The following is a 25,097-nucleotide window of genomic DNA, read 5'->3' as shown; positions in this document are numbered from 1 at the left end:
ATTAGCTATGTGTTTACATAAAGTTAACTATGTTTGCATCAAAAAATGTTTATTAATGAAAGCTATTATACAAGAAACATCAAAGAGAAATTCGTCATACAGAAATGTACACTATATGTGACAGATGGAAAAGTGCATGCAGATTTGTCTCATTTAAAAAAAAAAAAAAAGAATTCAGAAACAATAGTACTAAAGTTACTGGGTTTTGATTCCTATGATCTTGAATGATTGAAAAGTTCTCTTTGAATTTACAAAAATCCATTTAACAGATATGACTAGTACACATTAGCAAGCAAGTGGAATGAATGCATTCAGATTTTATTTTACAAGTACTTGTGCTTGACAAATGTGATTCTTTTTAAAGAAAAGTTTTCTTCGAATATGGGCTGGGTAGGTTGCTGCCAGGTTGCTCTGGTTTTATACATAGTTTCTCTAAATTTGTTTTTAATACCACACAATTTGTTGAAGCCTTCAGTTCTGTTAACTAGACACCATAAAATAACATATGTTTTGTTAACATTCAGGAAATGACATCAAGTCTTTTATTTTTATTTTTTGGCTCAATAGATTTTTAAATGTATGATTATCATAACCTAATATTGTCTTTGTCTTCACTGCAGTGGATTTCCGATCAAACTTTTCCCCTTCTTTTAATACTTTAGGGAATTTTCAAACGTCGGGATGTTTGGCTGTAATGCCCCATGATTTGTTCTCCCTGAAAGAAATCATAGTGACAATTTATTAAACTACAGAGCAACCTGGCTTTTCGGGGTCTGCAATTCTAATTTGTGTTCAATATACCTAGCATTAAATCTTGATTCATTTCATCATATTATTTAGGTTATATTTGTCATGCAATTACTTTAGCTGCTAGTTTTCTGGCTTTTTTAGAAGTCTAAAAAAGGGTTTCAATATCAAATCAGTGGGGCATTACTTTGCATGTTCAAAAAAGGAGGTTAAAGGCTAAAATCTAAATTGCACCAGCAGTAGCATATACATTGAATATGAAGAAATTGAAAACCTAAGAAGGAACCATATTTTAAAATATTTAAAAGGCCGTGTTTCCATGTTTAATACCAATTGTTCACAGGTACCGTAAAAGCAAAGAGACGCACTGGTACATGTAGACTTTAAATTAAAAAAAAACAAAACAAAACAAAACAAAAAAAAAACTGATGGGAAATAAAACTCCTTAGATTCAAAATGGTTTATTCACACAAATTTAATAGGATATATCACAATTGTTTGGTCCATAAATATTTAGGGGAAATAGTTTCTATACAATGCATTTATCAATAAACAAAGAAACATGGACAATTTTGCTAGACCACTTACTGTACTATAAACACGAAGCTCAATATATAAGATTATTGGATTTATCAACTATATCTGAAAGAGTGCACAACTGCTTTCTATGACATGTTTGTCCCCTCTAACAGGATACACCATAAAAAGAGTTTCAGAAATAAGAGGTAAAACAGTACAAAACTAGTGAGGTGTCAAAAGGGCTTAAAACAGTTAATTTAACAAACAACACATATATCCTGATTTTTCACAAACTTACTCCCAAGGTATATCATAAGGCACATAGTAGAACTGAGTTTTAATTAGTCTACTTAATAAAGTAGATCTCTAGTACCATATATTGTTCTGTCAAAGAACAAAATTTATAAGTATCAATATTTTTACCTGTAAAAGTGTATTAATAAAGATCTCAGCCTTACCAAGGTCGTTTGGTCTGGTTAGTGGTAAATGCCCATAAGGTAATAGAAACAGGAAAAGTCAAGATTTAATATCCGTAGAAGATGATAACCATACTTGCTAAATATATAATGGCAAACACACCTTTCTTCTATTACAGTGTTAACATCTCTTCCATCATCTTTTTTTTAAAAATAAGCTACTTTTCTGTGCTAATTTTCTAAAAACCCTGAGCAAAAATTACAATAATGCACTTTAATGTGGGCAGTGAACTGTCAATATGTAACCACACATTTATACAGCCAAAAAGGACACCTTTAAAATATATTAAATAGCCACTTTGACCACCAAAAAAGAGATTTGATGGTATCTAAAAAGTGGGGTATATGTGCAAAGTTATTCTTAACAATCCACTAAAAGCAAGACATAGATCTTGACTGGTTTTTGTTCGTTTTTGTTTCTGAGACTCTCCACAATCTAATTGGTGTTCAACTACAATAAAAGGATACAAATGAACATTCACCACTGCCCAGACCATTCAGACTTTTAGCTTAAATAAAATTAAAAAAAAGAAAGATCACTATTGTAAACTAAGAAATGTATTCAGATCAGCATCCACAAGGCTTCTGAGTTTATCTGCTTTAAAATTATTTGCTGCCGATTCCCATTTTTGTAAGAATTTTTGCTAACATTTTTTTCTTTTATACAAAGTTTAAAAAGTTAAAGTATATGTTAGAGATATTAATGAACTAAAGATTTTAAGTTCATGTGTTAAAGTATCTAATACAATCTCAGGAAACATCTAAAGTAAACTGAAAATAGTAATGAATAAATTGTACTGAAATTATTTTCCTTAAACATCTTAATAAATTATATTTTGCTTATTTCCATTTTCCCTGAAAAAAAGTATGATTTATCAAAAACTCATTTTAACAGTACACATGCATACATCTTCTTGGAAATTGTTTTTGTCCTCACTAAGGTAGTTGGGCGACCTCCTGTTTGCTTTAATTGTACAGCATCAAGGCCATGTAGTGAACCACACTTTTTTTTTTTTTTTCCAAATCAGAGCTGATTGACAGACAAAAATGAAAAACCCTCCCTATGTGATATTTCAGACCGGTAAGACTCCTTACTTGAGTTGTTATTCTGCTGTTATTACTTTAATAATACCCTTATAGGAGTGAGCTCATTCTGGAGGGTGTTTCCCAGATCTTGCCTCCTTAATTTACAGGACACAAATCTGGAGACCAACAGTCTGATCCTGCCATCCTCACCCACATGCACTCTCACCACTGGGTCTCTCTCTCCAAGCCCTCCATCCAGGCATAGCTTTCAGTGGTGGTCAAGGACATCCCAGCTGGATGAAGAACTGACAACTGACAGAGGAACATTTAGCTATCCCAGTGAGACTCCCCAGTGCTCAGGGAGGATCAGGCATTAGATGCATTAGAAAAAAGCACTGGCACTTCCAGTCTGACTATTTCAATGATTAGTTTAATTCATGGTGTATTTATTTTTCAGCATTTAAAACGTAAATCATACAAAACCTTTAGATGCATTATTAAAAAAATATGAAATTTGGGGTTCTTAAGTGCTCTAAGTGAACATACAATCCTGAAGCAGCATTCTTTTGGCTATAATTAAACTTATTTTTATCTGGTTATCAAGGAGGGAAAAGAATCTTCTTTTTTTTTTGTGGTAGTAATAATTTTTTTTCAAGGTTCTGGAAATAAGTAAGATACAATTTTAAGAGGCACTTATTAGAATGATTCATAACCTTCTCTTCAGTTATTTGAGGAATTTAAAAAATTTGAGTACAATTTAACAACAATAAATGTTCATTTATTATAGCAACATATTACTTCAAACTCATTTGCCAAGTGGCTGCAGATGCTACACATCAAGCTGTTTATTTTCCCAAATATTTTGTGGGTTTGTTATTTAAAAAAAAAAGGCTTGAAAATAATAAAAATAATAATAATAATAATAATAATAATAATAATAATACTAAAGAAGAAGAGTAAGAATTTTAAAAAAAAAAAAAACTGAAATGTTAGAAAAGGTTCGTTAAGGTAGTTTGTGAGGGGCTCCCGGATTCGTGGCTGTCCAAGTTAGAGGTCACTGATGTCACTACAGTGATAGTGGGATTGGTCAGGTCTGTTAAAGTGGTCGCAGTGCCGGGTGGAGTGAGTGCGCCGCTGTCTGCTGAGGGCGGTGCCGGAAGTGAGGTGCCATCAGCTTTATCGACACCCCCATTCTCCTGCCGCAAAAGGTTCCTTCTGAATTTGGCTCTTGCGTTTTGAAACCAAACCTGCAAACCAATCCCAATTGATTTCTTTACCGATGCTTGTTTAGTTTTGCTTATTTTTGTCTTTGTTCTTGCTTTTAAGTCATCTTTTGATGTTCATTTTTGTGTGGCAAATCGCCTAAGTCACTCTATAGCTTCACTTGCTACTGGTGGTACTGACTCTCTCACAGGCGGGACCTTGTGTACACGGCCCAGTGCTACAGATGCTCACCAGAGCGTTGCAGCCCAGTGTGCAGACCTCATAGAGCAGCCTCAAGAAAAATCTGCTCACGCACTCACCCAAGGAAAGCAACTTTCATGATGGCCCCGTGGTATATTCTTGGGTTGGGTAGGTTTGGAGTCAAGACACATGATAAAGATTGAGGCAAAGGGTGAATGAGCAGATTTTTGCAAAGGCTGAAAGTTTGCCTTGATCATTTTAAAAGACTGAAGAGGAAGGAGGGGTAATTACACCATCCCTATCAAACAGATTGTTGATATGGGTCACCTAGTCTTTCTGTTCTGTAAGGTTCACTGAAAATGTTTTAGGTGACATGTAACACAGACAAGGAATTGCTGCTAATAGTTTCTCCTTCTACCTTGATCGCTACCTTTCTTTGGCACTTTGCATATAATACACACCTCGCTTTAACTTTGCTGAGCTAGCACACACCATATAGGGATTTTTTTTAATGTAATTTGCTAGGTTGTCCTTCACAGGGAAGTGACTTTTTACTATGTAGGCCCTTAATGATAACAGTTGTCTAACAGGCATTTAGAGAGGGAGCTGGCTGGTCCTGGAGGATCATATTGGTCAAAGCTTGCTTCCTACATATCAGGGGATCTGCTCACTGAGGGGCCACATTAACTACTTCAAGGGACCCCAAGGCTTTACCCAGTGTCCATAGAATTAGTAGATTTGCTACCTCTACCCTTAATAAGGTCACCACAGAGAGACTACAGATCCCAGGATATCTACTGGGTTGGTAGACTCTGGAGACGGTTTCCTCATGTTGAGAATGCAACTAATTACAAATCACATTTTAGTATTTGGCTGCCTTGGGGTGGTAGGGCATACATTCAGCACTCCTGCCATGTAATACCATACCCCTCTGCACACCCACTAGGGGCACACCTAGCAAAAGTATTTCTACATATATCGCTATCGTTACACATAAGGGAAATGCTATTGACTGGCAGGGGTAGGGGGAAATTCTGTCAAGCCTGTGATGTGGCTTCTTACCTGCAGAACTCTCTTGGTCAGGCCTGTTTTCTGGGCAAGCTGCTTGAGGTCCTTGGCATCTGGGTTGTGGTTGATAGCAAAGTAGGACTTCATGGTACGAAGCTGGTGGTGTTTGAAGGAGGTGCGCATGCGCTTTGTCTTCTGGGATGGGGGATAAGGCTGCTGGTCTCTGTCCAGGTGATCTGCCTCGTTCTCATTACAACCTGTTCAATAAACAAAATGAAACAAGGAGTTAGTGGCCATGCATCATGTAGTAGGATAAATGAATCAAGGCAAAAATCTTGAGTCACATGCTGTTTGGAAGGAAGGAAACAAGCAAGAAAGGAAGGAAGGAAGGGCTAAGATGGTGCAAGGATAAGTACAGATGTGGTAATTAAATGAGACAAAAAAGATCCAGAAGATGACCTTTTCCTGTTCTTAAAACATGCTATGTCCCCCGGGCCTGTACCTACTACGGGCAAACTTAGAAAGTTCTCTCTCCTATGGCATTTATTTTCAAACAAGTCTTTTCCCCGTGGTGATGGTTTTGCTTTGGGCGTTCAAAGAGTCATTTGAAATCTCATTCAGATTTTGAAACCTCACTCATTGAAACACTTTTAGCTTGAGAGAAGAATAAAGGTCAAACCAGCATTTTGAATGTTCCTGAGCTTTTCTCCCAAATCACAAGCACCTATAAAAAGAGATGTACAGCAGGAAAGTTTGTTATGACAGTTCATCAAGAAAGCATAAAATCTGGAGTTTTTTGCTGATAAAATAAATGCTTTTGGACTCTGCCTGGGAGTTTATATGAACTGCTCAAAGACCTTCTTCTGTAAAACATGTCTAGAAAGCAGTTGCATGAAGGCTTGATTCAGTCCCTCAATCCCAGTCAGCAGTAGCTCTTAGTTGGTACTGATTTAGGATGTTTCTATAAGCAACCAACTAGTGGCTCAAAACTTTAAAAGAGCTTCCCTGTTTTCCCTGATTCAGGATTTTCAAAATGTCTATGAAAGATGAATTTGTTTCAGATTACACTTTTATGGATATGAATTGTACACAAGACTTGCAACTGTTTGGGGACCATGGCATCATTACTTCATATTGGGAAAAGAAATAACAGTATTGGCAAAAAAAAAAAGTAAGATACATCTATATTTTTCTTTTCAGCTTAAAAAAAAATGAGTTACCAGTTTGTAGGATCTCATTTTATAAAGATAGCTCAGTCACACAAGAGAAAATTAATGGTGTCATCATAGCAGGGAATATTAATTAAAGAACAGCTAATTAAAAATGTTTCAGAATGTCTGCAAACTAGACCAAGTTTCATTAGTTGCTCATCTGAATTTTTTAACAGCTGTCCAACAGTTATTGGATTATTTACTAGGCCTAGTTGATCCCTATTTCTCAAAAAAAAAAAAAAGAGAGAGAGAGCAAGAAGGAGAAAGAGGGGAAGCACACAGTACAGAGAGACTGATGTTGACAGTGCTAAAAACAGAGGCAAAGCAACTTGTAACCAGGAGAAAATAAAAAGCTTCTTGAAGGTGTGTTCTCTTTTGAATTATAAGACAAGTCAACATGAACAGATGCTGGTAAGACAGCACTTTGACAGAAAATCAGGTGAATATTTAATTATAGCCAGATTTGCTTCTAGTCTTGGTAAGAAGTATATCTGCACTTTCAAACAAAGTAAGCTGACACTTCTGAAAATACCAGGAGTTGGAAGTTGCCTTAAAAACAATTTCAGCCCAGATTTGGATTGCATTTACTACTTGTTTTCACAAGCAATCACGCTTCCTTCAGTCAAACTACATGGGCCATAACTTATGAGCCGACATAAATCAGAATACCAGAATTCAGTCCTCAGGTTTTACTTCAGAGAGTTGCAAGTTGTTTGTTCGTGTTGTTTTCCTTGGGTCACTCAGGTTTACAGCAGCAACACGAACTTCCTGGGGCTCCTCTGTCCTGCTTACTGCCTTTGTTTCTGTGATCTACTTTATTCTGGCTTTTATTTTCAAGAGAAAATAGGAAGAGGCTTCCAAGCATCCTCAGACAATCCTAGTTTATACAATGATTAGCTCACTCTCTATTTTATGTGGGTGAAACAGCGTTATGTGGTTTGGCCACATCATAGAGCAGAGTTTATGTTATCGCCTGGAGGACTAAGGGGAAGCAAAAAATCGGGCAAGACATTAATGCTCATTTCTTTGCAGCGGCATTGGGGGATTGTTTAATTTTGCTTTAGAAAGAGCTAGAACAGTTTGCTTTTAGTTGCCAAGAATACTTCAAGTAAACTCTTCATAGTTTTTCACACACACACACACACATATATAAAATGAAATAAAGTAAACAGCTCTGTGAGCAACAGCTGTGTAAAATATTTTCCTAGGGAAGTCTTCTTCACCATCTCATTTCTATATCCTGTAGGCTGTAAGTCAGTGCAGTTTCCCTCAAAATACATATTAATTCTATGATATAAGAGGTAATATAGAGAAAGCCTTGAATGTTTTAAGTACTTTTGAATAGTTTCTTCCATTTTTCACATTAATTCCAGACAGCTAGCAAGTATGAATGGCTTTTACCTCATAACATTTTGAGTTATTTATTGTTGTGTTTCCACTTTACAACCGAGGAGCTGAGACAGAATTTAAACTACTAAACAAAATACAGAATAGAAAAGCTGTTGTAGATCCGGCAGCAGAATCTGATTTTCCATTCTGGCCCAGTGCTCAGCTCCCCTGAAACAAAACATGCGTGCAAATCTGAACCAGGTACTGCCGGATCGCTTGTGAATACGGATATTTTTACGCTCAGCTGGCGAAGTTTTTCGCTTAATCACAGTTAGTGCACTGCTTTGTTTTTAAAGGTTGCAGTCGTTTTCCAGTATGGCTTGCCATATCGATGTGGACACCCTAGGGTACGACTGTTTCGGCGGGACACCGGTTCGGTTTACTGGTGAAGTTAAACTCGTGGTTCTCACCAAACTCTGAGTGACAGGAGTAAACTTTTGATGTAACCTGGAAGTTGTCTGCTCAGAGGCGGAGCGCTGCCTCCCGGCTGGGTTGTGCGTTAGCGCAGATAGGTGACGGGCGGGTCAGGGCCGTGGCTCTGCCCCTCGGTTCCCTGTCCGAGCCGGGGAGGCCCCGCGGCGCCCGGGCCGGGAGGGGAGAAGCGCGCCGGCTCCGCGCACCCCCGCCGGTTGGCCAGCCCGGCCCGCGGTGGGCGGCTGGCGCCGCGGCTGCCCGCCGGCCCGCCGTGCAAGAGGGCAGCGCGTACCGCGGCGAGTGCCCGGGCGAAAGGGGCCCGCCTGCGGGCTGCGGGCTAGGTGATGGGCTGGTGCTCCAGATCCTACCCGTGTCCCGCTTCTCCCTCTGAAGGCGGCAGTCGTGTATCCGACACTGAATTTTCTGTGGACTGGTTGCCCTTTGTAAATGATTACGTGCAAGAGCCGTTACTGAATCACAGGGCAGCGAGCGAAAAATGCGTGTGGGAAAGTGGCTGCCAATTATCTAGAGAGGGTTTTGTTGGTTTGTTGGTTTTTTTTTCTTTCGAGAAGCGATTTCATCTATTGCAACTCATTTTGTAACTGTTAGAGATTCGTTTTCCTCCCCCTGGATCTGGGGCGCAGAGGGTCAATGGGCTGGAGTCGTTTGCACCGGATGCACAGTTTGGCTGCAAACAGTATTTTCTCGAGCCCATGTGTCAACCCTGGACATTGCTAGATAATACCTTAATTAACAAAAAAAAAAAAAAAAATCACGGCCCTAATGGATCAAATTTCTCAGCCATCTAGCCTGAGTCCAAAGCATCAGATTCGAGCGTTTGTTTGTTTGGTTTTTCTCCCCGTTGCCCAGAGGATTCTGTGAGATCTCAATGCAGTGAGCTGTATTTTCATAATGGGTAGTGCTTTTCAATCTCATTTCGAGTCAGTGGTACCTCTTATATGCACCGTTGTTGTAAAGAAGGAGAGTTTTAAGACTAGCACACAAAAACTGACAGTGTTTGCAAATTATGTGTCTCTTGAGTCCTGACGTAAAGTTTAAGGGGTGTTTTATCATATCCACAACTTTTCATCTTTCCCTAATTTCTGGCCCTAATTCTAACGATAAATTGTCCCTAGAAATATTTCCATTTAGGGACCTGGGGGATTTGGGTGATGGTGTGCGGATCAGAGATAGCACAAACCGAAGAGCGGGTGTACGGGAAACCCACCATTCAAAGACGGGACTGAATGAATCCTGGCTGTGCTACAGGTTCCCTTTTCTTTAGCAGCTTTCAGGACTGATTGGAAACCACTCCGTAGCCAGGGATTCCAATGTCATCTTCAATTAACAAGGAACAATTAGCGCAGTGATTACCCTGGCTCCAAGGTCTACGCATCAGAGGAGATGAAATAGACTTGCACAGCTACCCAGTTCCCAGCTAAAGCCCGTTTCAGAAGCAGCCCCAGAGGAGGTGCCGGGGGAGGGATGGAGGGGGGTTGCGGGGGGGCGGTGGAGGATTGCTTATGAATCTCAATGGCGGCGGGTTGAACTTGGGTGGAGGGGAGAGAGCTCCGGGGCGAAATCGGTGCAGTTTTCTCGACCTGCCTTTGTTGGAAAGGGAGGCCTTGACTCCTCTCCCGGCCCCCCGGCGGGGCCGGCGGTTCGCATGGCTCCGCTGCTGCCCGGACCGGAGCCCCCTGCTCCCTGCCCCGGCCGGAACAGCTCACCCCTTCACAGGGAAACACCTCGCACCGCTCTTGCTTCCCACACCCTTCCTTCCTAGTTACCGTCCATGGGGAGCTTCAGTTCCGCCAAAATAATTTTTGGAGTCGGTAACTTGTTAATTTGGATTTATGCTTACTGCTTTTGCCTTCCATCTAATGAAACGTCGCTTAAACTGCTTGATCATACCTGAAACTCCTTCACCTCTGGCCCCTAACACTGTGTGTTTAGGCACAGCTTGGGTACTTAAGTGACTGGAGTTAGGGAAGAAATTTAATACGGGGCCACACTTGTTCTTTTGCTACCATCGAGAGAGCAGAAACCAATTTCCTTAATTACATTTGTTAGGGCTTAGTTACAGGGAACAATATTTATTCATTGGCCTCTTGTACAGTTTGATCGTTTATGTCCCAGCAAAACAGGATTATTTAGCCTGAAGAATTAATTACTATAAATTGAATATCTATACTGAGTTATGTGCTACTGCATTGCCATTGTAGGAGCCATATACTATAACTTTTATTCTATTTTTTTTCCTGATCTGTTTGGTTACTTCTAATTTGAGGTCTAACTGGTGAAGAAATTTTTGCTAATAAAATACAAATAATGATAACAGTATCTCTGAGGTTCCTATAGAGAAAGAACGCTGTGGTTTGGGGATTTTTTTTGTCCTTTTCCTTTTTTTTTTTTTTTTTTTTTTTTGTCTTTACCCTGGGAAGTGGCTAAGTTTGGGTGTTTGACATTAATAAGCAAAGACAGCCTTTGAGGAGGGCTGCTGTTAGCTTTCCTGCAAACGGTCCAACCCTCAGAGGGCTGTTTGTTTGATTTTCCAATGGTTAAGCAAGATTTGGCCTGGCTGAGTTACTCATGCACTGCCTAGCTGAGGGGAAGCCCGAGAACGCTCTTGTCAGAGGAACGGGAAGGAGGTTCGGCATGTGTTTCCCACCTGAGTTGTAGTTGACGATGTCCACTCCCAAGGCAGGGCTCTTTCGTTTCCTGGGCCTCCCCTTCTGGACTGTGCCAGTGCCGTTGAAGTAAGGCAGGGCCAGCCCTCCGCTCTTGGCAGCCAGCTCGGTGTAGCTCAGCTGAGGGGGATATTCTCCTTGCAAAAGGGACTCGAAGTGGGCCCTGCAGTAAACCAGGTTGTCCTTCATGCCAAAGTGATCGCCTGTGGTCAAAGTCTTGTTGCAGGTGGTGCAGGTGAAGCAGCTCAGGTGGTAAACCGACTCCCTGGCTCTCATAACCATTTCAGAGGCTGAGATCCCAAGGTGGCAGCGGGCACATCTCTGCACGGAGAACCTTCTGAAGGAAACAGAGAAGTGGGTATCAACCAGAAAGGTAAAGGCAGACCTTGCCCCAGTGCTGCCCACCTTCCCTCCCGGCTACGGGGGGTCGGCAGGGAGCCTGTCCCCGCCAGGGTCGTGCCTGCCCCGGCCCCAGGACGGCCCTCGTTGCCGGCTGTGGCCCCTGGCCCGCCTGGTGTCGGTGCTCTGGCTTGTCGGGACGGCACCGGGATCCCAGGGTAAACGCCTTGCACCTTCTACCAAGCGGACCTTTTCGCTTAGGACTTCTGCAAAAGCCCTCCCGCTGCCCGTGCGCATGAAGAAAGGTGGACCGGGGGGGGGGGGGGGATCGGTCCCCGCTCTCCTGGCATTGGTGTAAAGACGAGAAGGGCCGCGGGGAGCTGAACCCCGGGAAAGCTGAAACGCACGGATAAACAGTGCCGGCTCCCGGGGCCCGGCCGTCTGGCACCCCCCGCGGGACAGCCGCGGGGCTGGGCAGGGGGGCGGCGGGCTCCGCCGCGGCACGCCGCCCCTCCCGCCGCGCCAGCCCCGGGGCCCGCTCCCGGGCCCGCTCCCCGGCCCGCGGGAAAACCGGCAAGCTACGGGCAGAGGAGAAACTTTGGTTGGGTCTTACGCTGGTATTTACGGAGGGATACCGCAGAGCAGCGGGAGACCCGAGGTCTTCTCCTGTTTGTGGACCGCCACACATGCTCAGTCGGCGTGTCCCCGGTCGAACCGTTCAGTTTTTAAACGTGCGAGACTTTTCGGATGGGACACATTTACAGGATTAAGGAATGGCTGACTGCGAAAAGCTACCTTTGAAAGCGCATGCGGAGAAAAGAGCGTTTCGGTTCATAATGCCTTTTGCGGGGATGTGCTTTTGAACCCATGGGGACTGATTGCTGTACCTGTAGTAATCCTCCTTGCAGTAAATACTGCCGTCCTTGGCAAAGCAGGTGAGTTCTGACTCCAAAGCCAGTTTACATTCACAGCACTTAAGACACCTGAGGTGCCATTGTTTGTCAACAGCCAGCAGGTAATATCTGTCTGAGATCTTCCCTCCACAACCAGCACACAAAGCAGGCTTCTCGGGGCTCATTGGGGGCATGTTCTGCAAAACAACCACACCACAAGGGGATGAGACAGGGAGAGAAAGACAGGCAGGCAGGCCGGGCTGGGGACGGGGTCCTGCGCAGGGCCCGGGTCTTGTGCAGAGCTGGCTCTCTGGGACCAAACTCTGCTCCTGGCAGGAAGTTTGAGGGGGGACCGGGACCACCGCCGCTAGGAACGTATCTACCACGATTCAGCTTTCGTGTTTATCCCATTAAACCTCTCCTAACGATCTAATGTCATTTCAATATGTGAAGGCAACTAATTAGGCCTCAGTAAGAAAAGCAGAGCCCGTTCTTTTCTGAGGTCCCGAAGTTGAAGTCTCTAGCTTCCCCATTACTTTGGCTTTTTAATCTTAGAGCACTCCACAAGAACGGCATTTTAAAGTAGGAAAATACCATTTTGCTGCACCAAAAGTTTATGGCAGAGGGTGCAGGCTTGCACTGATTTTCCGGTAAATTTTCACGCGTGCTTAAACCAGCCAAAACCCCGTCTCTGAAGAAAGCCAGGCCATTTAAAACAGACAGGTGGATGGTGTAAAGAGCAGTGAGCACAAACGCTCACCACCCCGGCCAGGGACGTGGACAGAAAGGTGGCACGGGCTGGTTTCAGCTAAAACTAGTATCTTTCCATCAGCAAACTTCTGCAAGTTCCCATTAATCTGCTTCCCACAAGGAGTGTCGCTCAGGACAAAGGGAGATGGAGGGACGGCAGAGACAAAAGCTCTGCCGTGAAACCTGGGGCAGCGTTTGCTGATAAAGTAACAGGGAAAAAAAGTCCCGAACATCTTGTTCTAAAGTCGCAACTGTTTTAAAGTGACAACTCCGCATTCATTTTCCAATCTGAAGTTGTGTTCCTCACCCTCTTTTTTTTGCAGCAATTGAAAAGGCAAGTTGAATTTACATCGCAAATCCTCATATAACAAAGCAGGGGTTTATTTAAGAGAAGGGGGGAAGGACCCTGTGGCTCAAAGCCTTAAAGCAGTTTTCCAGGCCGTTACTTTGTGTGCAGAGCCTTGTGTGCGATCAGCGGAAGCCCTACAAGTTGGAGAAAGGGAGATCTCGCTTTGCACAAAACGCAGCGTGACACTCGGTTTCTCCGCCATCCGTTAGTACATGTCTGAAGACTTTGGTCCTTTGACTAAGGAAAGAGGAGTTGTTACTGCTAAGCGAAGTAGTCAGCGGGCATAACATTCAGAGAGAGCGGTGCCTCTTTGTATCAATCTCAGACTTCAGACCAAAAATGCTTATGAAAAGTAAGCGGTTGCGGTTTGCGGTTTAATTTAGGAGGAGCCAGGGGTGCAAAAAAAGTAAAGTACACCTCAGAAACTCCAGCTGCAGCCCTGCTCGGATGGGGCAGAGCGGCTGCAGCGAGCCGAGCAGGGGCGAAAGGCTGCTTCCCTGTAAGGACTGAAAAACCCGTCCCTGTTACTATGTAAAATACCTTCCCCCGATACTCCAGAGAGCACACGCAACGACATCGATTAGACAAATGTATAAACTGAGCCTGGCCAGCACAGCACCCAGCATTGCGGGTGGGTTTACAGGGAGCCTCGGAAGGGTTTCTACAAGTAAGGGGTGGCAGGGAAGGGACAGGGGGAAGCAGCGTCTTTCTCTTCCCCAATGCCAGGGTCTGTCCCGGTGTGGGTCCATGCTGGCAGGGATTCCCTTTCAAAGAGTGCCAGCTCCTTTCTTACCGTTTCTCGGCCGTTCATCTGTCCCCCTTTGGCCAGGCGGGACTCCGTCTTGGTTCGCCTCTCCATCTCCTCCATGATTCCTTGGATATGGCCTCCGGAGATCCCGTGGAAAAGCATGGCTGGGGGACGGAAAGGACAAGTATTTTCTTCTGCTCTGCACCCCACTATTTCCATATACAGACCCCAGAGTCTTTAGATCATCCAAAACGTTTACACCAAGGCGCACAGTGCAGGGAGGGAGGTTGCAATAGGAGCTTCTCTTTGCACAAGCACCAAGGGCTTCCTGAAGATGTGCAGAAAACAAACAAGGGGGAGAAAATGTAATAGTAATTAATTTTTAAAATAAAATAATAAAAGCGAGCTAAAGGATCTGTTACTGTTCTGGAGAGCTGGGGCTCCTGACTGGAGAGACTTGGACCTGGGGCAGTAGAATCGGTCGGGAAAGGATATAGTTTTGAATACAAAGAAAGCAAAAAGAAGTGCTATTTTCAGCAGTCCCTGGTTGCTTTAAAGTTCCCAGTGCCTGTAGGTTGGATTTGGGACTGCTGCTTTCCGGAGCTCTGTCCAATTTGTTAAGAGACTAAAGCCAGCCCATTTTTGATAATTTAGTAGGAGGAGTTCTCTCCCTTGAGCTGCCACTGATTTTTATTCAGACAACAAAGACCTGTCATACTCCTCTCAACCCCTAGTGATGGGCAAGCAGTGACAAACATTACAGTCGGGGCTGTGGGTGGGGTGGGGTTTATTACCTCCCCCAAACACGGAGTCCCGGGAGTTGGAGGCGACGGCGCCTGGCGAGGGGCAGGGTGGCCCGGGGGCCCCGCTCCCCCCGGGGCCGCTCCGCTCCGCGCCGGGGGAAGCTCCGTTCCGAGGCCCCTCGGGCTGGCACGGCCGCCCCTGGCTCCGCCGCGGGAAGGGGAGCGGGAGGAGAAGCGCCGTTGTGGGGCAGCCGGGGCGGGACGGAGCAGCCAGACCGCTCCCCGCGCCCCGGGCCCGGGCGGCCGCGGAGGGGGGCGGTTAGGCGGGACGGCGGGCGGGGGCTTCGGAGGCAGGAAGGCACGGCGTCGCCCGCCCAGGTCCCGGCCGGATCGAGGGCTTACCGGGGCTCTAGCCGTCCTGCTGCCCCCGGGAGCAGCACCCCCGCAGGACCCCCGCCCGTACCCGCAGTAGGACCTCCGGCACCCTCCGCGGGCGGCCTGCGGGGCCAGCCCCGGCCGCCGACGGCGGGGGCGGGCGCGGAGAGGAGCGGTCCGGGGATGCTCTCGCGGGGCTCTCTCCCCTCGCCCGCTCCCCGGCTGCGGGCTGCGAGCGATCGTTGTGTGCAGGGGACTGGACGATTCATTCCTTCCCGGCTAATCTCTCTCTCTCTGCTCCCCCTCCCCTCCTTTTCCCTTTTTCTTACTTACTTTTCACACCACTCTTCCTTGCCTTTCCCTGGAACAGCTGCCGGCTGTTTCCTGACACCTCGATCCCTACTGAAGGATCTTCCTGGCGGCAGTTCTGCGCTCCCTGTTCCCTGGGGGACGCTCCACACCAAACCCGAGGGCGACTGGTGAAAGAAGTACCCCAGCCCCCACTTCCTTTCCAAAGCATCCCAGAGACATCCTCAGGGGCTCCTCGAGTCACCTCTTCCATGTAACCCAAGATTCAGGCAGCCAGTTTCCTCCCTTCTCTTTCCCCCTAAGTAGCTAAAAATAATGTTATTTGCAGATTGAATGTTGCTACATTCCTCCGAGTGCCAGAATACAGCTCATAAAACACAATTTCACACAAAGATGAAGTCAATCAAGTGAAATAAGCCGGAATTTTTTTTCTCTGTTGGCACACTAGACCCTGGACAGCAGGGCTGCTATTTACTGTAAGTAATGTAATTAGCCCTTTTGGATGGAAATCAATGTGTTGTATGTGTGTGTGTGTTTTAATAAGAGTAATAGCTATAAAACCGACGAGACTCAAAGGGGTAAGGGAATCTCCCTTAAAACGGGTAGATCCCTCCACAAGCCGTAGTCTCCTCCAGAGCATTCCCAGTCGGGGGACGGGGGGGGGACGGGGGGGGGGGGGGGGAGAAAAGAAGAAAAAACCTGCGTGTGGGGAAGGAGGAGGGAGAGGTAGGCTTTCGTTGGAGAAAACAAGTCAATTAGCACAACAAGCCATCAGGAAAAAATAAACAAGGTGATTCAATCCGGGATTCGGGAACTGTTTGCTCGGGATCCCCCTCCTTCCCGTCGTCCCCCCGCGGTGTCCCGACTGCTCCGGTAGACGGGCGAAGTTGCTTCCCTCTCACCCCAAACCCCGCCGGGGGAGCGGAGTACAGCCGGCAGTCCACGCGGGGCTGCGCGGCCCGGGCGAGCAGGCGAGCCTCGTCGGGGGGACGGCGGCTTTGCCGAGGGCCGCGAAGCCGCCTGGGGAGGGAAGGAGCCAGCGCGGAGGCTCGGGAGGGAGGCGGCGGGGGGGGGTAACCCCTCTGCAGGGGGGTTTGCTCCCCGCACACCCTGCACCGGCGAGTTGCCACAGGCGTGCGCCTACCTGGTGTAGGGTGAATGCAGTGGTGGCTGTCGACAGAGGTGAAAAAATCTCACCTAGAGACGAGTTTATTTCTAATAGTTGCAATATAATCTTTCCACTCTACTGGCACATTCAGGGTTTGGGTTTTTTTTCCTTTGAACGAAATGTTCCTTTATTCCCGTCCAGATATTTCGTCAGGGGTAACTCACCCCGCCTCAGTTTCGCCTTGCGTCTGCTCTCTTGGAAATGGTCTGCATTTCCCACGGCGCCCATGGGGCCAAAGGTAGCCCCGCGTGTGCCAGGCGGAGATACCCCCCGAAACCCGCCCGCCCGCCCGCCCTCTCTGCGCGGCCCGGGCCGCCCCTGCGGACCCCCCTCGGGAGAGCTGCCGCTGCCGTCCCGCCGGGACCGGGTCCCTGCCGGGCTGAGGACGGTCAAACTCATCGCGCCCGCGCCGGGGCGGGGGGCAGTACCCCCACCCCCCACCCCGAGCAGGCTGTGCCCCCGTTTCGGGCGCGCCGGCCGCGGGCACCGCTCGCCTCTCCTCCCGCTTGTCTGACATTTGCTGTCTCGGGTTCCCCACAGTATTATCTGCAGGTGTAGTGGCAAAGCGTCGGTCCAAACCAGAGACACCCAAAATATTGTCTGTTAAATTCCCATCTCTACCTTAGCTCGACGGCGCCGTTAGGAATAATTGGGCAGACTCATAACAAAACTCAGAAATGACTAAACCTCCTCCGGTTGGGCACACTTAATTAATTAGAGGGTCCTTTCTTTCTGCTCCATCAGGTACGGTTAAGGATACGCTGATAGCTACTGCTGCTCCAGTAAAGGAGGCCAGGACTTTCCAAGGCGTTTTCTGATTAACATCCTAATGTTGGCAGACCACTTTTTACCTAAAGGGACACTAAAAGTTTGTTGCTAGCATCCAACGTGACTTCTCCGCCTGTAGGAGATCAAGGTGAATCTATTTCAATGTTCCTGAGATCTCACTCCTCTCTGCAAATTGAAGCTCCGCTGCTCTAAGGCAGGCTGGTAGCGAGAGGTTGCCATTATAGCACGAGGGTCTCAGTACAGTTTTGCTGGTTTGCTCGGGGAGGGGAGAGAAAACCTCACAAAGAACACGACAGGGAATCTAAAATCCAAATCTACCAGTTTATCCCTTATGAATCCATCTGCATTAGCACTGCGCCTCTGAACATAGTTTCTCATTGCAGGGTGCTTTTATCTCGTTTCGCCGCAGCATTTTGGGAAGGATATCTGATGTGCAATATTCAGAACATGTTAGTAACATGACAGGCGCTCTCAGGTTTTTCCTTTCTGTTAGGCTATGCCCAGACTCCCCAAGCTAAGGAGGATGAGAGGGAATACATCGCTACTGAGATTTCCACAGGTAAAATGTTTGCCCGCGCGCCTCCGCTGCCCAAACCAGACTGCCGCGCTCCCACAGCCTGCCCGCGCCTGGGCTGCAGCCCTTGCCGGGCGCTCGCTGGAGCCGTTTCCACCTTCGTAATTAGCATGTGCACTGGACAGATTTCAGCATGCGGTCACTGGGATCCGCTTTGCTAGAGAGCCCTTATTCTTCCTGGCCACGGGCTACCGTCTAAAGCCTATTACAGCGTGAACGATCTTGTGTTTAGTTCTGAGGATTTAGGACAAGGTCTACATGCAAATTAATAATTGACCAACAATAATTAGAAGAAAGGGGAGGGTATTCGGGCATGGGGTGGGGGGTTGGGGGGGGGGGGGGGAGTTCTTTAAACAGAGGTGGTTTGGATTTAGTCTGTCCTAGAGGACATTGCACGTCCCGGGCTGCAGGCGCAGGGCACTGCCCGGAGCGCGGCGCCGGGTCAGCCGCCTCCCGCCGCACAAGGGCAGCAAAACTTCACACCGTCTCCGTCAGGTACCTGAACTTTTCAAGACACTTCCAGTTTAATCATTTCCAGCAATTTAAAGCGCGTAGTAATAACAGCAACAGGATTACGATCCTGTTGCCCGCGAGTCGGGTGGTTAAAGCCACGTCTCTTTTTAAATCCTGACGCTACTTTCTGCTCTACCAGCTTGTGGTGCAGTACAGTGCTATTAATGATCAACTTCGTCTCTTTGTGAAGTCCGCGTCTAGTGCGAGCAATCTAGACACAAAGAAGGAAAACCTGAATAGAGTTACATCTCTCGGCGGTGGCATCAAATGTGGCTAATGTCGTTTTCAGCATTTAAATGGATTGCGTTTTTTAAAAAAGCCCGACATGGTTTAGAATTCCACTTTGGTATCAGAAACAACATATTTTACCATCACCGTCTTTCTCCTGCCTCGACTCCTCTCGAGTGTACCGTAGACTAACTTTCGGATTGTGGTTTTAGAGAAATGGAGAAAGCCGATGCCTCGCAGCCCGGACTCAGGCACCAGCCCCTCTCTGCCCGCGCCAGGCTGCGCGGTGGCTGGCGGTGCGAGTAACACAAGCGCAGGGTATCTTTAACCATAAACATCATCGAATTAAAAACCCCAAACCTCCAATGTGCTTGTACCTCCCGGTAATCTGAAAACATGTAAATTAAGCCAGGTATTCATTTGCTTAAGGAGATGATATTTAAATAATAAACAATTAACTGCTTTGCATAGTAATCCCAGACACATATCTCCATAGCCAAGCGCTGTGACCGACCACAAACAAGTGATCACACAGCCGGAAGAAAGCAGAAGAGGCAGATTATTGTCTAACACGAAACTGTTCACCGCCAAGGACCCCAGCATTGTTAGCTCCTTAGTTGTCTGATATTAACAGTAATCGTATTTGCACTCCGGTTGTAATTAAGCCATTGGAAATTATCATATTTTGCTGCTTTTGAAAAGGACTCCCTTACAGCCTAGATTCACAGACAAGGAGAAAGGAGCCATCCCATAAAAAAGTAAAAAAAAAAAAAAGAAGAAGAAGAAAAAAAGAAAAAGATTAAAAAAAAAAAAGAAAAAAACGCCTACAGGCTTTTTTTTTTTTTTTTTTTGAACTGAATGGCTCAGTCTTCCCAGGCTGCTATTTTTTCTAGATTAAAACACAGATGCACCAAATGTTGTCTGCGAATACACCTGGGGAAACGACCATTCTGTGTTATTTAAAAAAAACCCACCACGCCAAAGAAACACCCCTCAAATGACATCCGTGAGGTCTAAATAGCTGCATTGCTAGCAAAGACTCATGCAGGAGCTTACCTTGAGACCTTAGAAGGTTCTTCCAAAATTGTACCCTCCTTAATGAGCGATGAGGGATGGGTTTTGGATCGAGAAGAGACGCAATGATCTAGCCAGTAGATGGAGGTTGTTCCTTGTTCCTAGCAGAGGATCCCTATGTTAATTAAAATAAACAAGCTGCTTGGTGGAAAGATTTCCTCCCCATCCCCCCTCTACATAGCCTCTAATATAGAATTGACGCGAATTTCTAACCTCTGACCTCTCACCACATACACTTATACCTGTCTTTTATTTTCTGTTTGTTTCGAAATATTTTCCAAAACAAAATAAATAAATAAAGAAGAGAAGAATGAGTGAAAGCAAAAATAAATCCCACCTCTCAATTTTGGCTGGTTTGTTGGATTTTCTTGATTAGCTGTCTCAGCTCCTCAGTAATCAGGTGAGGTGTTAATGGGGAGCTGGTTGTAAATAAAACTAATAAAGCAAAGAACATATTAGGAAATTTAAAAAAAGGCGAGGACTGAGAGGCTGCTAAAAATATTGTAGCGAGCTGAGCGTTTCCCCATCATGTCGTTTTTTTCGTTCTGTGCTTATTCACAGCTGAGCAGCAAACCCCGTGTTGTTGCCATCTCTCCACATTTTTTTTTTTTTCATATCGCACTGAACCAGCCATGGACTGCATCAACCCTTCCCACTTTCATAAAAAGCCTCTCAAATGGAGTCGCTAAACAGCAAACTTCAGCCTGATCTGATGTGATATGATATACGGATTCATGGAGCAACATCGCTTTGCCAAACCCGATGAAACTGTGAGTTGTCATGCAATACTACGCAGTCAAACCTGGGATAATTGTAAAAGTGAACCCAATTTAACCCATTAGAATAAAATCAGATGCCAAGATGAATCGGAATCATGGCTTCTTAAGTGACAGGACTGATGACAATTGATCCATCGGCTCAAAACAATAGAAAAATATAGGGTCGGGAGTGATTTCTCATACTCGGAGTCTCCCTCCTCGCGGCGGGGGGGGGGGGGGGGTGCACGGAGCCGGCGGCGAGGCAGGAGCCGGCTCCGGGCCGGGCTCCGGAGGGGGCTGCGGCCGCGCCTCTCGCCGGCTCTGACGGAGCGGCGCTGGCAGGAAGGGGCTCACTGCGAGGACTCTGCGGCCGGGGAGCTGTTTTGGAGCAGGAACGCGAGAGGACTTCTCGCTTTGGCTTTGTTTGCCTGTTTCTCTTAACGTCTGTGACAGTTTCAGTTCTTCTCCCCTGAGCCGTGTGACCCTTAGGTCTACGTGGCCAGCTTCGTAATCTATTAAAAAAAAAAAAAAAAAAAAGCAAGCAAGCAAAGGATGCTAATCTTCCTTGGAATTTGTCAGAGAGCGGACAGCCGGCGGCGTGCGGAGGAGGCAGGGCTCTGCTCCCCGCCAAACTGTGCAGCGGCGGGCGGGGGGCCGGCCATGCGCCCCGGGGCAGGGCGGCCGGGTCCCGCTCTGCCTCGGCTCTGCCAGCCGCCGGAGCTGCCAACAAGCCGCTGCCGGCAGGGAGGGAGCTCGGCAGCAGTCGAGTAACGGCACGGGGAGCCGCTCTCCCCGTCTCGGCCGGCTGGGGGAGGCCCCCGCGGCAGCACCGCGCCCGCCCTCCGGCGGGCAGGGCGTGGGGAGCCCGGGGCCCCGCGGCGGCTTCGGGTCCGCGGTCACTATGAACGTGCTGCAGAGAGCACAGCCCACCTAAGAGCAGCTCACCTGGAGAAACCAGCCAGGGAGGTGTCGGGCGCGGGCGGGGGAGAGTACTTCTGGCGGAGAGCTTAAAAGCCGAGGTATCTCCCTGCAGGGTTTGGGGCAGGTGACCGTGAGCTCTGAGCACGCAGTTTGCTTTGCCGGCTCCGGGGCCGTGCAAGTCCGTCTTGCTCCCATGGTCTGGATGGCGAGAACTTTTAAAGTAAGGTTTTCATTAAATCCGCTGGCGACCGAGAAGGGTAAAGCCATCCCGGGCAAAAGCGGGAGCAGCCCTCGGGCAGGATTAGCTGAACCCGTCAGTCTGTGCCTGCGCTGGGAAGCGACTGACCACGCAGGGAGAGAGAGGTGCCTTCATGGGACTTGCTCTCTTAATCTCCCCGAGATAGCAACCGCCATCTGTGCCAAGGTACAATAATAAGAATTAATATTATCATAATCACCACCACGGTTGTTATTGCTGCGGCTTTGAGGGAGAGTGCCGGGCCCTTGCCGGGGCCCTGGGAGAAGCCCAGCCTGGGCCGGCCCCGGCCCCGGCCCCGGCCCCGGTCCCGGTCCCGGTCCCGGTCCAGCTGGACGGCGGAGACGGCGGCGGCCGCAGCCGCGGGCTCTTCCCCGCTCCTCCGCTTGCTCTCTAAAGCGCCTAAAATTCTTTCTTCCCCCAATTACTTGCACTCTAATGGGAGCAGGAGGCAGAGGAATATGCAGGGCTTATAATAAGACACCTGCTGCGTCGCGCCTAACTAATGTTATGCTTTATTTCATTACTACTGCCGCGGCGGCGACATAACCGGACCTTGCATTACAAATTCCCCACCTAGTACGACAGCAGGGAGGGGGAAGCGGTGGCTGGTGGCCGTTCAGCGACAGGGACCGATGCTCAGCTCCTGCGCACGGAACCGGGACCCACTGGCGGCACCTGGCCTTGGGGCTGGGTTCAGCCCGCAGCTTTGGGGTGCACAGCTCACGGGGTGCGTTTGTAGCTGTCGCTCCCTGCAATGACCTCCCTCTCCATCTATTTGCATGCACACGCGAAGCTATATAAACAGCGGTAATAGCCTCATACGTTAAATCACTGTTTGTTAGCACAGCTATTCCAAGTCATTTCAGATATTTGGTCTCAGTCTGTTCAATGTAGCTTCAACCTACTGACTTGCCAGACGAGATGTTCATGTGGACCCAGTTGCTAAAACAATGAAAACAGACTTTAGCTCTAAACTGTGCTACTCTCCCATCTGACGGATGTTAATACACAAACGAAATCCATTTGGATGTTTTTTGTTACCAGAAGGCTGCGCTGACGTTCAAATGATCTAAATCTTAGCATCTGGAAGCCTGTACAAGCATCTTTTTGGAATAGGTTTCAAGACATTTCGTTCAACCAAAGCTGAGGAAGGATTAAAATGGGACACCAAGCAACTGACAATAGTTTCCCGTCTAAATGAAACTGGCTGCTTCACTTGAAAGTACACAAATGAAAAAATGCCTTTCCATTTACTAGAGCCCCTCCGGGTAATCCCACACCCTCCCACCCAAAGTCCACCTCGGAGCTGCTGTGCAGCATCGGGATGTCCCCAAGGCCACCGCCTGCAAGTCCCCCCACTGGTAGAGCGCTCCGCGGGGAGCGGGGAGAGGAGACCAGCTCCATTCAGACACTCGCTGGGCTTGGGCTTCGCTCAGGGTTTGCTGGGCGCAGAAATTCATCGACACTGTGACGGGACATAGGATCTGAATGCCATTCAGTCTTAATGAAGATCTGTGGGAGAAGTCGTGCGAGGCAATAAATACAGTAGTCCGGATATCAATAACTTTAGCAGGAAATAAAGGAGGACTTTCGTGTTAATGAAACAAAGATGAAGGAGTTCTTGGCAAGGTTGCCCCTAACGCACAGGAGTGCTCAGTACCTCCTGGGTGCTCATGAATATCTGTAGTAGTGCTTTACACTTCATATTATGTTTGCAAACAGAATTCTTTTGTCTTTCAAAGGCTTTTACAAACTTGGATACCAAACAGACCGATGTTCAAATACAAAGAATTTAAATTATTCAGGAACCCAAGCGATTCTGCTGAGCCTTTATTTCTCCCATCCCCCATCTCAGTGCCGGGGATTTAATCCGGTAATGAGTGTGTCAGGGAGCCTCCTCGGGCCCTGCCTCAAGGCAGCAGGATCATCTCCCGGGGGCGGGGGGGCAGGCGGCCGCGGCCGGAGACCAGCGGCAGAACCGCCCGGCCCGGCCCGGCGGCGGCGGCTTTGCCCTGCCTCTCCTCGGGAGGGCTCCGGGACCGGCGCCGGATGCCGCGCTGGTGCTTAGGCATCCCCCAGCTCATTGTACAAAGACGTCGGAGCATCCCCCGGAGCAGCCGAAGGGGATGGGCTCATCCCAGAGGGCGGATTTCCCCTGGAACGCGGCGGGAGCGCTGCCGCCGGCCCGGGCAGCCGCCTCTGCCGGCGAGGAGCAAAGCCCGACCTCAGCGGTGCTCACAGCACAGCACCCAGCACAACACCACAGCACCCGCCACAGCACCACAGCACAGCACCACAACACTCAGCACAGCACCACAGCACCCAACACAGCACCCAGCACAGCACCCAACACAGCACAGCTTAGAGCCTCCCTGTCCCTCCCTCCCTCCCAACCGCCGAAACTCCTGGGCGTACCACAATCATCAACAACTCCTGGACATCACGGTGCATACAAAAGTAACGTTAAATAAAACCGTGGGTTTTTAATGATTGCATGTGCTCGCTTTCTTAGTTTCTTTTAAAGCGAAGGTAATGGTATTACACGATTGTAACCCGTTACTTGTAGCGCAAAGGAAAGGGAAAGGGGAATCAATAATGCGGCGTCTAAAACACACGTGCACATATGGTTCAGTTTGTGTTTTATTACAATTAAAATGCATTCACTGGGAGCCAGGATCAGGTACAGCAAATACCAGTATTCCGGCAGTGGACGCCACAAAGAGCTGATGGGCTTCGGTTTCGCAGCCGCTCTCGCAGAATGAAAGACGTTAATATTCATACATTAAAAAAAAAAATTACTTGAAGCGCTTCTTTTTGGACTGGTCTTTCACGTTAACTTTCTCACATGGACACTGCAGAAGAAATAAAACAAGTCGTTATTGCATTACTCAGTAATCAGTATGGAAAAGCCCAACCCTGCTTATGGTTAACAAGAATTGTTAATGATATATAAATCATTTGATCTATTGTGCCCTCCAGACTAAAAGGAAAATAATGGCAACCCCAAGCAAATGGTCCTAATTAGTGTCCAAGAAACCACTTCCTAAATGTATCCTTCCAACTCATTCCAGTTTGACTGTCCAGAACAATCTTTTGTTCTTAAACTTCTTTATTTTGTGTGTAACTGCAAAAATGCTCTGCATACTGGAGCTCCGAAAATAGCTCATCTAAGGGTGCAGCACAGCACCAGGAGCAGAAGGGAGGACGAGATAATCCCAGTCTCTCAGTGTCGCCTGTAAATAGGTCCTGATCATTTGAAACTTTCTTTCCCCAGCGCCTTGCCTCCTGACAAGTCTCCTTAGAGAAGTACCAAAGGGGATTCCATCAAAAAAGCAAGTCTCTGCCGCCACTCAGACAGCAACACAAACTTTAAAAAGGAAAAGCTAAAAACGGACCTAGAACCAAGCTGTGCAAATTGAGCTGTCT

At 47.4% G+C, this 25,097-nt stretch overlaps 1 protein-coding gene across 9 annotated transcripts; it reads right to left on the bottom strand.

Moving 5' to 3' along the window:
• Positions 1-32: 32 nt before the first annotated feature.
• LHX9 (LIM homeobox 9) lies at positions 33-20,337 on the bottom strand. Of its 9 annotated transcripts, none has more exons than XM_030033766.1 (7): positions 20,071-20,337; positions 19,716-19,848; positions 14,006-14,288; positions 12,108-12,310; positions 10,863-11,218; positions 5,235-5,437; positions 33-4,015 (listed from the first exon to the last, which is right to left on the bottom strand). In XM_030033766.1, exons 3-7 carry the CDS (start codon positions 14,177-14,179, stop codon positions 3,758-3,760), a joined length of 1,194 nt encoding a protein of 397 aa, XP_029889626.1. In that variant the 5' UTR covers positions 14,180-14,288; positions 19,716-19,848; positions 20,071-20,337; the 3' UTR covers positions 33-3,757. The 9 variants fall into 9 exon arrangements, with proteins under 9 accessions (XP_029889626.1, XP_029889630.1, XP_029889627.1 ...); XM_030033770.1 differs by having other exon boundaries at positions 14,006-14,124; XM_030033767.1 differs by having other exon boundaries at positions 19,716-19,834.
• Between the last annotated feature and the right edge of the window lie 4,760 nt (positions 20,338-25,097).

Source organism: Aquila chrysaetos, chromosome 12, assembly GCF_900496995.4.
Source record: "Aquila chrysaetos chrysaetos chromosome 12, bAquChr1.4, whole genome shotgun sequence".
Taxonomy (NCBI): Eukaryota; Metazoa; Chordata; class Aves; order Accipitriformes; family Accipitridae; genus Aquila; species Aquila chrysaetos.
This window is presented reverse-complemented; position numbering and strand designations above follow the sequence as displayed.

Bases quoted from the DNA above. Each gene is read 5' to 3' on its own strand.
- LHX9 (XM_030033763.1), bottom strand. From the start codon at position 15,640: ATGGAAGAGGTGACTCGAGGAGCCCCTGAGGATGTCTCTGGGATGCTT. The intron at 14,125-15,411 runs GTAAGTAAGAAA...TCCGTCCCCCAG, and splicing joins AAGGAAGAGTGGTGTGAAAA to CCATGCTTTTCCACGGGATC. The intron at 4,016-5,234 runs GTAAGAAGCCAC...ATTGGTTTGCAG, and splicing joins TGACCAAGAGAGTTCTGCAG to GTTTGGTTTCAAAACGCAAG.